We start from the raw sequence: 12,884 nt of genomic DNA on the forward strand, positions 1-12,884 counted from the left end.
ATTTTTTTAATTTTTTAAAAAATTTTGATGAGTCCGCGGGTTGGTCCGTCAAATCTGCAATCTGCCTTAGAATGAGTTGGGTTAGAAATTTCTCAATCCGCCAAGTTGGTCGGTTGGCCCGCCCACCCCACCAAATGATTAGTCCGTCATTGACCGATCTATCCCCATCATGAATTGACCTGTCTGACAGCTCTAAACAGAATCCAGTAAAAATGTTACTCGTTTAAACTAATAAAGTTTCGATTACATTAGTTGATTTAGTTTAATTTAATTTATTAAATTTTTATAGGAAAACTTGATATCAGGAGAAAAACGATTAGGACTACTGCCGAATGAATGAAATTGACCTATATTTTAAATCCTTTTAGATAGATCACATTATAATATTTCATTTTTTTAACATTGAATTTTTTTTGTTTATTACATTTAAATTTATGTTTTTATTGGATTTTTCATGTATAGCGCATAAAACATTCTTTTAATAAATAAATTGGTAAAAATTAAAAGAGTATTTTTTTCTAGAATAAGCGTTCTTTCTTTGTTTTTTTAACCATTCCATGAGGTTTGTAAATAAAAAAATTGATTTAATTAATTCGGTAGTTCGTTTATTAATTAATTGTTCAGCCCTAATTCAAAGGAGAAAGGGTCGGTGGTTGATAAATTTTAGAGTGAAATAGATATAGATAAAATATCAAAACCTTTCTAATTACACTAATATAGTATAAGAAATGATCGAATCGTTTCTTAAAAAAAAATATATAGTTGGTTAATTCTACTTATGATTTGGGGTTTTCAAATGCTAAAGTTAAGAATAAAAAAGTGGACATAAAAGCAGAAATCACTAAACTATGAAATAGAAGGAAATGATGATTGATGTGGCAATAAGGGGTCCGTCCGGTGCAAATCAATTGTCAAGGTGAAGGTTAAAATTAAGATGGTCAACTCCAGGTGGCAAAGGACATGTCTATAGTGATCGAGCGGAAGATGAGCAATGGCCAGTCGGGAGGCATATCCGAGCGGGCTACCCTTCCATCCTGTCAGATGCTCTATGGAGCAACAAGACGCTAAGGAAACCGAAAAGCTTATCTGATTCAAAAGGACAAGCTACCGCATGTACACCCAATCATCATACGAAAGAGCAGCTTAAGCTGACCGAGCGGCTACCCCGCTCGGTCGCTGACACCAACCAGACATGTAATATATCAAAAATGTAAATAAAGAGGTAAATACTTGGAATTTGACAATATTGAATTATTATAAGGAAAATAAATATATTGGTCAGATAATTTATCCGAAACTAAGTTTGTGTGAATTTTATAAAATTTATTAAATATTTCTAGATTTTAAATGAGACGTTTTAGATTTTATAAGGATCAACGGATAGAATTTAAAGTCTGTTTTAAAATACCTTATTTTAAAGGAGGAGTTGATTGAGATAAAGTTAGGTTTTTGATTATTATTTAAACCCTAAGTTCGCTAATCTAATCGTGGCCACCTCCTCTCGCACGCGCACGGCGATGCTATGCGCTCGACCACAGCCGCATCCTTCCTACCGTCCACCAGGAACCCCTTCTCCGGCACCGGTGTTCGTCGCCATACCATTCTCCTCTGCCGTTGCTCCGTAGTGTAATCCGACGCTGCCGCGACACCGTACAATGACACTGCCCGCACCTCCGCGGGCGCCGCGTCTCGTTTGTTCCCGGTGATGACCTCCCATCTGTCGACGTGCGACTATGCTACCATCATCAACGATGTTGTGCGATGACACCACTGCTGCACATCTCGATGGGTTGCCACAGCCTCGAGCCACCGCGTCGCCTTCCATTGCCTATCGCACGGCATCTCAAAGACCACACCGCAGCTTGTTATAGCCATCGTCCTTCTCATCGGATGACATCGTCGGACGTCGCCAACCCTGTTCAAGTTATGGCGTGCTGAGCTACCTCTGCTGCAACACAAGCCTCTTATCGCCATCACTAGAAGTAACCATCGCCTCTTGATGATCGTGGGGTGCCACCTCCACGTGCAGCCGACGCCGACCACTGTAAGGTTGTCGTGCCGTCGACGAACAAGAAGGAGATTACAATAATAAGGTAAATTTGAGATGATTAATCAAGGTTATTTGATTAATTTCAATGATAAGCTAAATATTTAATTAGGTTAGTTTAAATGGTCAATTTAATTAATAACTGATCATTGACTAATTGATTACACTGATCTGATTAAGTGATTCATTAGTTAATAGGTAAGTTGATTAATCGATCGTTGATGATATAAATATTTGGTTAATAAACCTATGCTTCAATTAATTGATAGATGGATTGATAAGTTGGTTTAATTTGGATATTAATAAGTTGATTAATTAATCAATAGGGTTTGATTATTGATTAATAAACTTTTAGGTTTTTTGTATCCTTTAATTGTAGATGCAGGCAATAGAAAGACCTTTGACTAGAAGATTGGCAGTGTATTCTACAGATAAGGCGGGTACTTCTTACTTTATTTCTTTTAGTACTTTGACCTTGGTGCATGAATTATTTTTTTGGATAAGGACGACCTTACCTTGACTCCACTCAAAATATTTCTTGTGCTTGATACTTCCGTTCAAACCTTTGAGTTATTCGTTTCTATATCCATACAGTCTCTTGTTGCCATTTATGATATTTAGCAGATATTAAATGTCAACCTTGTATGGTTTGATTGTTATTTATTTATGTATCGTATTGAGCATGTTGGCTTCATGTAGCACACTTGATTCTTGTTTATATGTATATGATGACCGTTGTATTTTGTGCATCATATCATGCATGCATGTCAACGACAAATTCTCCCTTGCAGTCGAGAGAGTCGTTGACCAGGGTCGCACGCTCGACCACTCGAGAGGGTGGTAGCTGGAGTAGATGTCACTTGTCCTGTCGTAACCCCACTCGCATACTCATGAGTAGAGGAAGCTGGAGTTGCGAACAGCAGGGACCCCTGTCGCAAATGTAACTATTTAGCTACTATGCAACTGTCCACTCGGCCACTCGAGAGAGTGGTACCTGGAGTGTTATACAGTTTGTCACTGACCCTGGCCTCTCGACCATACAGGGGTCATGGTGCAGAGGGGTGGGAGGGAGTGATCATCCGTGCATACGCTGTTATTATTATATCTGCTGATGTTGTTGTTGTTTACTTATGCTGTTGTTACTAGCTTATGCTGTTGTTGCTTACTTATGTTGATATGCTTACTTAGGTTGAGATATATACCTATGGTATGTGTTTAGACACTGGCTTACTTATTGTTAATATGTATATACCTCACATGTTACCCATGTAGTTATGAGCATTACTGGAGCAGGTCTTTGCTGTTGGTGCAATATCCCTCAGGTCAAGGGTGACCTGGTTAACCAAGCTAAGTCTTGGTTAGGGTTTAGATGTTTGACAATAAGATATTGATCGAAGAAGAGTCAAGTAGGTCAAGGTTGACCGGATACTTGACTGGGAAGTCCTAACTGGCATGTTAGGCAGGGGAAAACCCTAGTGAGTGAAGCTAGGTGAAAGTCCTAGTGAGTGAAGCTAGGCAGATGGAAAACCCTAGTGAGTGAAGCTAGGTGAAAGTCCTGGTGAGTGAAGCCAGGCAAGGAAGGAAATCCAGATGGATCAAGGATGATCGGACATCTGGTGTTGGGAAGTCCAAGTAGGTCAAAGGGATTGACTGGATACTTGGCAAGGAAGGAAGTCCAGATGGGTCAAGGTTGACCAGACATCTGGTGGAAGTCCAAGTAGGTCAATGGAGTGACCGGATACTTGACACGACGAGTAAAAGTTCAAGTAGGTCAATGGAGTGACCGGATACTTGGCACGACGAGTAAAAGTCCAAGTGGGTCAAAGGGATTGACCGGACACTTGGTGGGGAGTCCTGGCAGGTCAAGGGAGTGACCAGATGCGAGGCATGATGTACCAACAGGTCAAGGTTGACCGGATGTTGGTTAGGGAGGTTTGGGACTTGGTTTTGGGCAAAAACCAAGTGCTGGATCGATCCGTGGATCGATCCAGGATGTGGATCGATCAGTGGATCGATCCAGATTCTTCCCAGCGAACAGAAAGCTTCTGGATCGATCTGTGGATCGATTCAGAGGTCCCGATCGATCAGCCAATCGATCGGGACGATGCTGCTTCGCGCGATAAGCGCTGGATCGATCCGTTGATCGATCCAGGCGCGTTTCCTGATCGATCCATGGATCGATCCAAAGCCTCCCCGATCGATTCGGAACATTTGAATCGATCGGGATCCGACCGTTGCGTCGGGTTTAAAGCCGCAGGCGAGCGTGGTCTTCGGCATCTCTTCACGAGCTCTTCTCAGATTCATTCCAGCTCCTCCACAGCTCTCTACAAGCACATGATCGCCAGTTCTTGAAGGTTCTTGGAGGCTTTCCAAGTCAAGAGGCGGATCTATTGCAAGAGGAAGAAGTTAGGGTTAGGGTTTTTACTGCACATCTTGTAAGCTTTTGCTTAACTTGTATTTCCCTTTCTTCTTCTTGTATTGAGAGTGTTGTAGGGCTTCTCCGCCTTTGGTAGTTACCATAAAGGAGTGTTATTCATAGTGGAGGGTGTGTGCGTTGGTGTGGATCCTTGGATTAGTCACCTCTTGTGAGGTGGATACCAAGTAAAATCCTAGTGTTAGCGTTTTGTGTTTGTTTCTGTATTTTCCGCTGCACATCCAAGAAGAAACAAGCAACGCCAAGCAACGAAGCGCACCAAGCGAACGCGACGAGCTATTCACCCCCCCCCCCCTCTAGCTACTTTTGGTCCTAACATTTGCTACACCTGACCTTCTATTACTAGCCTATGATATAGTTTCAGGCATGAACAATTATTATGATATCATTGTGGTATCTGTTATTTTCCCTACGAGATTGTATACCTTTGTATCTTTAGCTCTTTACTATACTCATGCATTATCTATTCTATTACCCGCTGAGTCTCAGCACTCACCACCCCACAAACTGGTTTTTCTTTCGCCAGGTAGCAGGTAGATGAATCAAGGATGCTTGGAGAGTCTTGGCTGCCCGTCTCATGTCACATCCGAGGATAGTTTTCTTTTCGATCTTATTTCTGTTTAGATGGTATATTGATTTTGCGTATTTACTTTCTAACTAGTTGATGTGGATTTTGGAGTCTAGTCTAGTGATTTCAGGTATTTTGGTTAATGACCTTATTGGTCCTACATTCAATTTTCCCTTGGAGTTTATTATGTGGAGTTTGTATTTATATTGTTGTGGTTGTGGTATAAAGCCTAGTCGGCTAGCAGTGTATTGTTTTGGTTTGTATGAGTTCCCTTTATCATTTTTTCGCTGTGTTGGTTTTTAGTATAGCCGAGTGAGTTGTTTAATATATATATATAATTGCGTGATTATGTTTATTTTGTTTCAGCCAAGTGGGTTGAGTATATAACTATGTGATTGTGTGTAAATCCAGTCGTGTGGGGTGATGATTATTTTTCTTATTTTGAGTGTTGATGTATATGGTTCTGTATGAATGCTTCAGATTGTCACTAATATAGGGGAGATGCTGCTAGATTTTCGTCTGGCAGAGACTCCTCTGGTGCGTGACAAGGCATGACCAACAGACGGATCGTACGGCGGAAACTTCTACTATCTCATTAGGGATATGTATACCCTGTTAAGGTATGGTGTAGATGCACTTTCCTAACAGGTTCTTTCATAGAATATATTGGAGAACGTGCTCATGCCTCGAGGAGTGTGCACGTTGCCCACCAGGGCTCTATATAAAAGGGGTCCAAGCATCGACGGAGGTACACGTTATTCATTGTTTCTGCCTAGTTCTACTGTTGCTCCGCTTTCTTCCACTATTCCAGCGATTGACTTGAGCGTCGGAGGGCCAACATCGGGGACGCCTTCCCTGCCTCGGCACTGACATTACTTGTTTTGCATAGCAGAACAAGGTCTACAACCGGTCAACAAAGCCGTCACATCCCCAGTTTTCCACCTTCTCGCTTTTGGATAGGATCATTTTGGCACCGTCTGTGGGAATTCAACTTGCATCCGAACGAGAAGATGGAGGACGCTGGACGATTGACCATGGTGACGCTGACGCAAGAGGAGCTCGACATGCTGATACAAGCTCAAGCGACGAAAATAGTGGAGCAACAATAACAGCAGGCGCTCCTCCTGGATGGCATAGACAACCCCATCCTGAGTTCTTTACGCCTTGCGAGCTTCGACCCTCACCATATCGATGTAGCATCTTCTAGAGACTTTCTGCTCTCCCCTGACTTCCCCAACTTGTTCGTCGACCGGGAATTTTATTTTCTGGTGGAAGATGGAAATGGCAGCCCTGAATTCGTGTAAAGTTGGCCGACCGAGAATAACATTATAGGAGGAGGGTGAGTCCACCACAATAAAGGTGCTCCTCCTGGTCCTAACCAGCGGCTCATTCCCCAAATATTTAGCCAACTTGATTTGGCCCATGGGCTTCACTTCATTACCGATGAAGCCATATAGAGAAGTGACCACCGGTTGCAGCTCACTGGCATCGATCTGCATCTCTTCAAAGGTAGCTTGCTGCGGACCACATCCTACAGCATGAATTTCCAAGTGACGCTCATGAGATTTGCGTGCTCGGCCCAAATCTCCGTCTATAGGCCCCCCGGAGATCATGTCGATATCCCGGATGGCCATGTTGCCCCGATTCTCTGCTTCACGAGCCTCTCCTTGTTCTCCAGTATGCCCTTGTTGTGGTCGGCTGGGTCCTTCCTGATGAAGGCGGACCTCAGTGTACCAGGGGTTGACGGAAAGTCGCTGCGGAGTCTGGTCGATGTGGCACTCTCTGGAAGGGTTCACACGGACGGATGACGAGGGATGATGATCAGGATGATGATGCGAGGACTCTACATACACTCAGACGAGCCCACGAGTCGTTAGAAACCAGAAATCAGGGAAAAAGTCACCGGGTCAGGCCCTCCAACGCTCAAGTCAGGTACTTTTCCCCAGAAGCACAGAGAAAGGATGTAAAGTAAAGACAAATAAAAAATGACGAGTGAGCGTACCTGCATAAGGGACAAAGCATCCCTTTTTATACCGCAACGAATTCTTTTGGAGTCTGATGGGTGTCAGGGAACGTCAAATGTCAGGCTTTGTCTGGCGGTGGGTGACACGTGGCGTCTTCTTATAGGTCTAGGAAGGAATCAGAGTGTTGTAAATACCCGACCATTAGCATATTCTCTGACAAGCAGTGATTATTCTCTGACAGGTGATTATGATTCCTTGGACTGCTTGTCGCGTAGTGCCCGACCTCCTTCTCTTATTATCCCTGCCCTGGGTCTTGGTATTTGCTGATCCCGACCTGTACGCTATGCTTGTGCTGCAGGGTTAGAAGCCCGACCTGTATCCTTGTCCATGTACCTTATGCAGCCAGGCTAGAATCTCCGACCTGTATCCTTGGTTGGCCAATCCCGACCTGTACGCTTGGTTGGCCGATCTCGACCTGTACGTTGTCCTGTGCCAAAAGGCTAAACGCCAAACTTGTATCCTTGGTTGGCAAATCCCGACCTGTACGCTTGGTTGGCCGATCTTGACCTGTACGCTGTCATGTGCCAAAAGGCTAGACGTCAAACCTATATCCTTGTTTGGCCAATCCCGACCTGTACGCTTGGTTGGCCGATCTTGACCTGTACGTTGTTATGTGCTAAAAGGCTAGACGCCAGACCTGTATCCTTGGTTGGTCAATCTCGACCTGTACGTTGTCCTGTGCCAAAAGGTTAGACGCCAAACCTGTATCCTTGTTTGGCCAATCCCGACCTGTACGCTTAGCTGGCCGATCTCGACTTGTACACTGTCATGTGCCAAAAGGCTAGACGCCAGACCTGTATCCTTGGTTGGTCAATCTCGACCTTTACGCTAGGTTGGCCGATCTCAACCTGTACGCCAGGTCTGTATACCGACCTGCTTCGGTCCTCCGTAATCCCTGGTTCGTACGCCCCGATCTGTATGATAGGTCTGTCCTACGCCAGAGGCCTTTCCTTCCTCGTCTTTACCTGGCTTGTGGGCCCTGCCCCTAATTGCCATCGAAAATGGATCTAACTTGTAATCTTATCTTTTGACTGATCCATCAGTTGAGACTCTAACCATGTTCACGCCAGCTTGACTTCTGACCTCCACAGGGGCGAGATTTTTTACCATCCCATGAGCTTGACTTTTAACCATGTCATCCGCCTGACCTCCTTTTCATGCATCGTATCACAATTATTGGAATGAAAACTATTTAAGTATTTTTAATTTAAATTTAAAGTAACTAAAATAGTTATAAATTTATAATAAAAATTGTAATAGAGGTGACAATTAGAGCCTAGGACTCAAATATGTTATAATATATTATAGTAAATGGTGGAATTCATCATCCGAGCAGTATTTCATGGTCGGCTCTATAATTATATGTGAGATGATAAATTAAAAAGTTATAGTTGATGACAGCAGGGCTAAGCATAATATATGATTTCAAGTCAGATTTAAGTGCAACATATAATTTCATGCCAAGCTAAGGGCAACCCAACATATAATTTCAAACCAAGTTAAGGACAACACGTGATTTTATTTATATGGTACGATCAATGACATCATCGAAGGACTCTTAAAATAGAGTAGATTCGATTAGCCCGTTCTAATTTTTTAAATAAAGATGCATCCCATGCTGATATAGGTTAGATCGACTTTTATTATAGTTAAAAGAGTTGGTATTGAACTTATAGAGATAATCCCTTATTATTAAAAATAAAACTTCTAAATTTTTTAAATTTTACAAATAATAATTATCTTTAAAATTTTAAAAAATTAAAAAAAATAACAAGGATAGAGAAATTCATAAAAACCTCGAAACTAATTAATGATTATTAGTTTTAAAATAAGAGACCAATTATCACATTATTTTTAATACTGCATTAATAATGGTACTTCAAACATCTAAATTTAATACTATTCTATATTTATGACATGAAAAAAATATTAATTAAAATTTATTAATATTCATAAACTACTTTGAAGAATTATATATAAATGTTACTAAAATTTAACAGTTAAAAATTTAATTTATTAAAATTATCTTAAGTAATTAATTTTTATAATTAATTTAAAAAATTAATAATATTTTTTTAATTAGTAAAAATTAATATTTTCTTAGAAATATTTAATTGAAGATGATAATTGATAAGAGTGAAATAAAAATAATAAAATAGTCAAGCTCCAAAATAATATTTATTTAATAATATTTCTATGAAAAAATGGTATCCAAAAATTAATTAAAGAAAAATTAATTCTGATTCTCTTTATTCCAATCTCAAAACTCTCGTTTTGCAGAATTTAAAAGAAAGCTTGATCATCGACTATGAACCGGATTCGCAAGAATAGTCGCAACAATCATCCAACATTCATTTTTTTTAAAAAATAATAATAATTTATGGATGAAAATTAAAATCACAATAAATTTGACAACAAAAAAAATTTGATCCAAATTAGAAACAAAATCTATAACAAAACATTTTCATCGCAAATTCCCAATGAAAATATTTTCGTCTTAAAATTCGTCCCAGATTAATTCTGGGATGAATTCTGGATTCGTCCAAGATTCTAGAACGAATAAATGATTCGTCTCAAAATCTGGGACGAATACAGAATTCATCCCAAATTAAAAAATTTTAAAAAATATTAAAAAAATATTAGGGACAAACCCATGGATTCGTCCTTAATACTCGGACGAATTCAGGATTCGTCCCAGAATCATTTTTTTTTAAAAAAAAATAATCGGAAGCTTTAAATATGAACCTAGAAATATCAGAATATCATGATACAAGTTTTTGTGTTTGTATCATTCTCCTTATCTTGCCCTAGAATTTGGGATGAAATTTGGAATAAAAATTATTTTGTTGCAAATTAATTTTTGTTGCCAAATTTGTCATAAATTTTATAAAAAAAAATTCATTTGGAAAATTTTGTAGGCAAATTAGGGACAAAACAACCAAAAAATAATTCATCATCTAATTCGTCCAGAAATATGTTGCTAAATTTACAATAAAACATATATTCATTCCATATATATATATATAATTTAGAAAATAATAATTTAATTAACAATTAATAAGGAAATATATTTATATGATTATATAAAATTTATTAGATTTTTAAAATTAAAAATAATTTTGTATTATATTTATTATAATAAATCGTTTGACTTGGCTGTTTGAGGGTTCATTGAGAATATAAATATAACCCTAATCGCCGCCGCCTTCTCGCCCCGCCGCTGTCTGCTGTTCGTCCTGGATGCCGTTGTTCTCCAATTTCTCCTACGGCAATCATCATTCCGATTTGTTCCGGCCATGAAGCGTTCCCGCCGATCTGTTCCGGCCATGAACCGTTCCCGCCGATTCGTTTGGGCCTTGAAGCGTTCCCGCCGATCCATTCCAGCCATGAAGCGTTCCCGCCGATCCGTTCCGGCCATGAAGCCTTCCCGTGCCCGACGAACCATGACCGTGGAGGCCGAGTTAATTCCAGAGCTGCCGGACTGCCTCGCTCTCGAGTGTCTCCTCCGCCTCCCCTTCCACGCCATACTCGACGCTCGGGCCGTCTGTAAGCGGTGGAAGGACGAACTCGACTCACCGTCCTTCTACCGCATCCGTAGGGCCAACGGCCTCGCCTCTCGCGTCGTCTCGTTGCTCCTCCGAGGCAAGCTCCGGCGCACCGTTGGCAAGTTTCACCTCGCCCTATACGAGCCTGACACGGGCGTCTGCACGATGCGGCAGCTGGCCCCCGACCGCCCCAACCTCAAGATGGGCAGCATTGCCGGGATCGTCGGGCGAGAGCTGGTGGTGATGAAAAAGCGCCGTACTGGCGAGGTTCACTTCTACGACCTACTCTCCGGAGCCTGGCGGCCGGGCGCACCAAACCCGGGCCCACAGCGGTCTTTATCGAGGAACGTCTTTAGGGGAGAGAAATTGTTTGTGATAGGTGGCAGGGACGGGGGAGGCAAAAAGCTGCGATCTGTACTCGTCTACGACGCCCCCGCCGACACGTGGATTAAGATACCTGATTTGGAGGGTCTGGGAAGTTTACTCGATGGTAGTTTCTACACTAGGTTTTGGAAAAGTAAGGAGGAATACTTCAGTGGGATTCAATGCTGCAGGGAGCAGTTGTTATTAGGCGACGACGAGGACGATTTGATATTCTACCCGACCGAGGGAGGGAGAGAGATAGTCTTTCCAGAGGAGAATCTCATATTAAATGAGAACGCTTTAGCTAATTTGAGGAAGCATTTAGGAATACTTCCAAATGAACTAGGCCGATATCTTGAATACTTTCACAGCGGCCGGTTGTGAAAATAAAATCACATTATGATATCTCTCAGTTTTTTATGGTATATTAATTATGTCATATGTTTAAATTATGGATAATAGTACAGAGTCTGGCACTTTATCGTTTATATCATTTACAATTGGTCAAGGAGCACTAGCCTTTTTATTCTAAATGATTTTAGATCATCAAATTTGACTTTCTATTTATTTGTTCTTTGTGTTTGTATGTGAAGAAACGCGCTAGCCATATCAGGTTTACTATGTTGATGGCTTCCAACAATTTATATCATTGAATAGCTATGCACATTCAAGATAACTCCATCAATAAACAGAACATGAAATCATATTCGGGCGGGCGGCAGCGACTCAGGCAAGGGAGTGGCGGCAAGGAACAGCGGCGAGCAGGCAGGTGGGGGAGCAGCCGCACAATGAATAGATTTTTAATTGAAGGGAGCAAGGTGCGACAATGAAAATTGAACAGGTTGTTAACTGAAGAGAGCAACGGTACAGGGAGTTATCGAATTAAAAACTTATTAAAACTTTAATTTAATTTTGATTAATTAAATAAGAGACTTATTTTCTCTGACCTAATGGAATTATTTTTATTAAAATATATACAAATTTATTTTGAAATTCTAAATAATTTATTACTTGTATATAATATAGTAATTTTGATTACTTATTAATTTTTATTAATTACTTATTAATTTTGATTACTTATTAATTTTTATTGACACCTTCCTTCTCATCTCTCACCGTCTCACAACCTTCAAATATAATATATAATAATTATTTTCATCTTAAATATAAAATCCTATCGCCCGGTGGATCGTGCAAATGGTAGGAGAAAGACATCTTCAGTTCCATCCACTAAATCAAAAAAGATTTATTCTCTAACTGTTTTACCCTAATTAAATGCTGTAATGGTATAAAAAAAAAAGAAATATATTTTTTCCTGTTTTCATAACGGGTAATTATTTTTCATACTAGTTGATGTCATCTATTAATTTAGGTTGCAGTAATCTTCCGGTTTTGAATATCATACATTAGCTCATTCTTATTTTTCCCTGTTGCTTGGGGGGATTTTACAGAAGCAGCGGTATGACTAGGGACCTGACGCTGATTTCCTTGAGAGGCAGAAGGCCTACTTCATAGGTCGATGCTTTTGAACTCCCTGTAGAGTTGGTCGAAGAGAAAGATCTTGAATAAGATTAACAAAATCAGCATACCAGTTTAACCTTAACACTTTGTATAGTTATCGTACCCATCTCTCTTTTTGACATGTCAATATTTTCAACTCCCATGCAGCGGATGTTAGTTTGGGCAAAGCTAATGTTACTATGATCCTCCTGTAAACCATACCCATAACCATCAGCATCTTTCCTAATAAAATGGTTCAGCTTCTTCTGAATTACGAGTTCATCTCACTTGTTATCTGCAGCATTTTATTACGAGGAAAACTTATAGGCAAGATCTGAATGGATGAAATAGCAATTGCTCTGCAGCTCCAAATGGGAAACGTTCAAGTCTGATGCATGTTTGT

General features: G+C 40.4%; 1 protein-coding gene across 1 annotated transcript; it reads left to right on the forward strand.

Annotated features, from left to right (window-relative positions):
- Nucleotides 1-10,369: 10,369 nt before the first annotated feature.
- LOC121991396 (F-box/kelch-repeat protein At1g15670-like) lies at nt 10,370-11,365 on the forward strand. The gene has a single exon (XM_042545404.1). It carries the CDS (start codon nt 10,370-10,372, stop codon nt 11,363-11,365), a length of 996 nt encoding a protein of 331 aa, XP_042401338.1.
- Nucleotides 11,366-12,884: the final 1,519 nt, after the last annotated feature.

This window comes from Zingiber officinale, chromosome 6B (assembly GCF_018446385.1).
Source record: "Zingiber officinale cultivar Zhangliang chromosome 6B, Zo_v1.1, whole genome shotgun sequence".
In the NCBI taxonomy this organism is placed as follows: domain Eukaryota; kingdom Viridiplantae; phylum Streptophyta; class Magnoliopsida; order Zingiberales; family Zingiberaceae; genus Zingiber; species Zingiber officinale.

Bases quoted from the DNA above. Each gene is read 5' to 3' on its own strand.
- LOC121991396 (XM_042545404.1), top strand. From the start codon at position 10,370: ATGAAGCGTTCCCGCCGATCTGTTCCGGCCATGAACCGTTCCCGCCGA.